Here is a 4,632-nt window from a genome sequence, read left to right as displayed (position 1 = left end):
CTTATCAGTTAAATATTCTGTTATATATATAATAAATGGGATAAAAAAAGAGAAATAATAAAATGTTATTGTTTCATTATTTCTCTTTTTTATTTTATCACATTATACCATTTATTATATTTACAGTTTTTATAGCATGAGGGTTCTATAAATCATTTTAGTTGTAACATGGTAGAAGATATCCAAATGAATAAAATGAACTTCTTACAAGGGAAATGTTTGTATATGGTTCAATTCTGATGAAAGTTAGAAATGTCTTCGGTGTGAATATTTAGCAGTGGAATATGGAGAAAAAGTCGTAAATTTTGATTGCAGAATGACCAAAATTTTACAACGGATCGAACACACGTAAATGACACCCAGTCCTCACAAATGACGAATCAGACCCTACCTATATATACCTATACATAAACATGAAATTTATCAGAACATAGACTTACCTAGACAGTCCAAATACCCAAGTTAATGTTACAATCAAATGGACACAGACTTCCACCCTCCATGGCCACAAGTCGAAAATGAAACATTCAAAAACTAACACATGCATGGATGCAGCAGCTAAATAATGAAAATGAAAGGGCACAATTAAAGGAATGAGTGGTAGTAGTACAAAAAGTCACAAACACTGACACTGGACAGTAGCAGGGTGCCCTGGCCGAAGGCCTTGCAAGGGGGGTGTTTTTTGTTTGGTCACTATATATATATATATATATATATGTTGTCTTGTCCCTACCCTACATGTCCCTAACTTCAAAAGCGTTCTTGTTCTTCACCACTATGTCATACATGTGCATGGGCTTGAACTTGTTGAAGTCTCTTGGGAGGGAAATAAGGTGCACGGTGGAGCGTTTGTGGAATTGAAGAAGATCAGGGTCGTCATAGTAACGCTCCCACCCAAGTGAATACAGTTTTCGCTCTAACACCGCATAAGAGGTGATAACCTCGTTGCTTGCTCTATGAACAAGCACCTTCCTTCTTCCTCCACGGCTTCCCTCCACTGCCTCACCCCCAGGGTTCTCCACCAGCCTCACCACACCGTTCTTGAAAACCCAAACCCCAGACATTCTTTTACAACTTAAACAACACAACAAGAATATACGATATTGATGATGTTTAAGTGTTTGTGTGTGTATGAGTGTTTTATTTGGAGGTTTGTAGGGGGAGAATATGGTGTGTAATGTATATATAGGTGTGAGGATGAGAAAGTTTTTCACGATGGAATTATTTAATTTGTTATATACGCCATATGAAGGTACGTATATGGGGAGAATGGAATTGGAAGGAATATTATATATATACAAAATATTTGATAGATATCTAATATTGCCGTTCAATATATATCTTGAGAAAGAATAAAAAAAATATAAATATAATAAATTTATGATGTCATCACGGTGAATAGCTAATGTGGGACCCAGTAAGGAAGAGTCCTAAGCTTAAAGGTGTATTTTGGGGACAGGGTGTTTGGGGAAAGGGTGGGGGCCTAGGGTATTCATTTCATCAATTATCATAATAGGATTGGGGGAATCCTCATTCACTTTTCCATTTGCGTACTCTAAGTATTGCAACCCCACGCCTGGAGAATCTGTTTGGCGGAGAATGGGTTCTGCTAGAACACAGTATAAATAAAATATCAAGTCAGTTAAAAAAAATGTACATACAGTAATATAGAGTATAAAAAGTCACTTGCTGTTTGGTTCTTACCACTTACCAACAACTATATATGTTATAGGCGCATAGAAAAAAAAATAATTTAAGTTGAGCGAATGAAAATGTGCTATATATATCAAATCAAGCTCCTTATTTGGTCAGCGACTAGTGGGGCTATTTCAATCAAATTGTATCATAAAGTGGTGAAGAAAACTATATGAGAGGAGGGGGAGGGTGGGGGGCTAGTGTATAATTTGGACTTGAATGGTTATGGAATCAATTTCTTCAAGTAGAAAGAGCATGCTCAAATAGGCTTAAATGAATATAGTATACACTTTTCCAAAAGTGTTCATATGGTTCGTGGGGAACGATCAAGAAGTGCATATATAGTGGGTGTGGGGACCAAAGATGAAAGGAATTGATTTCAATTAATTCTGGTCGTTGGTGTGGTAATAACATTGTTGAATTGCATTAGGACACACAGGTGTATTTGTAGGGGACTAGGGGGGAAGGTTTTCCAAGCATTTGTTTTTTGTTTTTGTTGCCTAACTATAATATTGTATATGCTAATTTATACTTTCGGTAAAAATGTTTTGCTTGCCTAACTAGTTTTGACGATGCACATCGCTGGCCTTCAATTTATATTACTATAATTTGCGTCGAGGCGCTTTCGATGATAACGGAGAATAATAAACTTTCTTACTTTCAAACCCAAGTCCCCATGTTTGAATTTTAAAAACAATAATATATACGAAGGTCTGTGTGACTATATGTGTTTGTGAATGAATGTAAATAAAGAGACCATATATCAGGTCAGTGTTTTTTTTCTTTTCAATATCACTATATCAGGTGAGTGTGAAATTAATTAACTAAAATAAAAAGTTAAAATTGTAAATAAGTAAAACAATTTTAATTACTCGTTAATGATTACAATTGTTTTTACCCCCTCACACTTTCTATTAGTTAAGATCAAGTTTTAAATATATGAACCATACATTAAAAATTATATATGTGTGCACGCACGTAAACTCACGTATGTGTGTACAAACGAGTAAATGATATTCATTCTTACGCAACTTTCTTTCGTGTTTTTTTATTATTGTTAGAAATTTCTTTCTCGTTATACAGGAAAAATGTTTTATATGTGTGTGCGCGACGCACTCACACTCATGGATAAGTGTGCAAATGAAAATAATATTCTTAGGCAACTTTTTTTCAATTTGTACACGAAAAATGTAAGGTAGAGCAGACAAATTTAGAGTTTATTATGACATGGATATCTATAATTATCTGTGCAAACTAACTTAGAAGATTATTATGACATGTAAGGTAGAGCAGACAAATTTTAAGCTCTCCCAGCTAGCTAGCAGATTTAGAAGATTCATATTTTTTTTTTTTGCTGAATATTAGAAAATTCATATAGACTACTCCTATACTCTGATGAATTTAAACCTATAATCTCATTTAGCACAAAACTCAAAACTATCCCCTCAAAAAAAAAAAAAAAGACCTTAAACTCATGAGTCTACAATTATGCCGTACAGAGGTAGCATCAATTATTATCCAATTACTGTTTTTTGCACGTTGAAATTCAATTGTCTTCATGACCTATGCAGAATTTAGTTCCTTCAGGTTTGTGGAGATTGCAATTTTATTTTTGAGGCACCAATTAGTAGTTGTTTGTTGACTTTAAAACACCTCATAAAGTTGAGTTTTACTCCCACAAAAGTATAAACAAATTCTGACATTTAAAAATTATGTAAGCATCAACATATATATGTCAGACTGATTTCTAATTCGGTAATTTGTGTCAATCTAATTTCTAGAAAAAGGTGAAATATGCATAGAAGAGCGAACATCATAAATATTACTATTCAAACTGATAAGCAAAAGCCTAACCAAAGATTAACTTATTAGACAGAAAAACTTCATGGCTTAAAAGTCACATCCAATAAAAGAAATGACTTATACCACATTAATTAGTTTTTTTATTTACTCATAAGAAACTGATAACATACATTTAGAATTCAATCTAACCCAACCAAATCAAAGTTGAGGCAATATTAATTAAAGTTGTAGTCCTTTAGGGCATACATGCTCATTAACCCAACACCATAGCCTTGACTTTGCTCCAATTTGCTACCTCCTCCTTGTGCCACACGGTCCAATGATGCAGATGTATACACAGACCAAAGTTCTATATATTTCCTTCACATGACAAAGATTTTGCTGGGGTCTTTCTTTCTTTGTTATTTTCTCTCGAATTCCTTTTGAATCCCATTGGGCCACCGTTGACACTCTTACAGCTGGTATATATCTTCTGTCAATTTAGTTTTTAATTTATATACATTCTTTCACAGATTTAAATACACATAAATTTTCATTACAAGCTAATAGTAGTAATGGGTGTGATAGCTAGCTCCGAAACTTGAAAATTTCACTCAAATTATTCTGGAATTTGTCTGGTATAATATTCTTTTCTAGAAGTTTATGTTAAAAGTGAAGTAATAACGTATGTAAGTACTTGTATCAAATACTCACGGAAAGAACCAACCAAATTAAATTCGTTGAAGGTAATTATTCATGACGTAGACGATGAGGTGGCATGCATTCTTTCTACCCACAACCATGCACAACTGCATGCCAGCCTCACATAATTTTGATTCCCAATAATATATCCAAAAACATTTCCAAGTTGAGGTTTCTTGATAAGCCACATCAGCTTCACGATTACTTTTTTGGATTTTGCCCCTTTATTTTGTCTGTGATAAAGTTATTCGTAGAACATATATATATATCTATCTCCTTAGTGACAAAACAAACCTATTATTAAAACATGCATATTGTTACAATTGTTTAATCGATCTTATGTGACAGGGAATCATATAAAAAGGACTTGGCTACACGATAAACGGAATGCTTCCTCCAGTGCTACACATGTATATACATATACATCTGTCAAGCCTTCCTTTGTAATTTGTC

At 33.7% G+C, this 4,632-nt stretch overlaps 1 protein-coding gene across 1 annotated transcript; it reads right to left on the bottom strand.

Moving 5' to 3' along the window:
* Nucleotides 1–285: 285 nt before the first annotated feature.
* On the bottom strand, nucleotides 286–1,208 carry LOC114392861 (flowering-promoting factor 1-like protein 3). Its single transcript, XM_028354108.1, has one exon. The coding sequence runs from the start codon at nucleotides 1,062–1,064 to the stop codon at nucleotides 735–737; it is 330 nt and encodes a 109-aa protein (XP_028209909.1). The 5' UTR covers nucleotides 1,065–1,208; the 3' UTR covers nucleotides 286–734.
* Nucleotides 1,209–4,632: the final 3,424 nt, after the last annotated feature.

The sequence above is a fragment of the Glycine soja genome, chromosome 17 (assembly GCF_004193775.1).
Source record: "Glycine soja cultivar W05 chromosome 17, ASM419377v2, whole genome shotgun sequence".
NCBI classification, from domain to species: Eukaryota; Viridiplantae; Streptophyta; class Magnoliopsida; order Fabales; family Fabaceae; genus Glycine; species Glycine soja.
The sequence above is the reverse complement of the archived record's forward strand: the minus strand, read 5'-3'. Positions and strand labels throughout refer to the sequence as shown.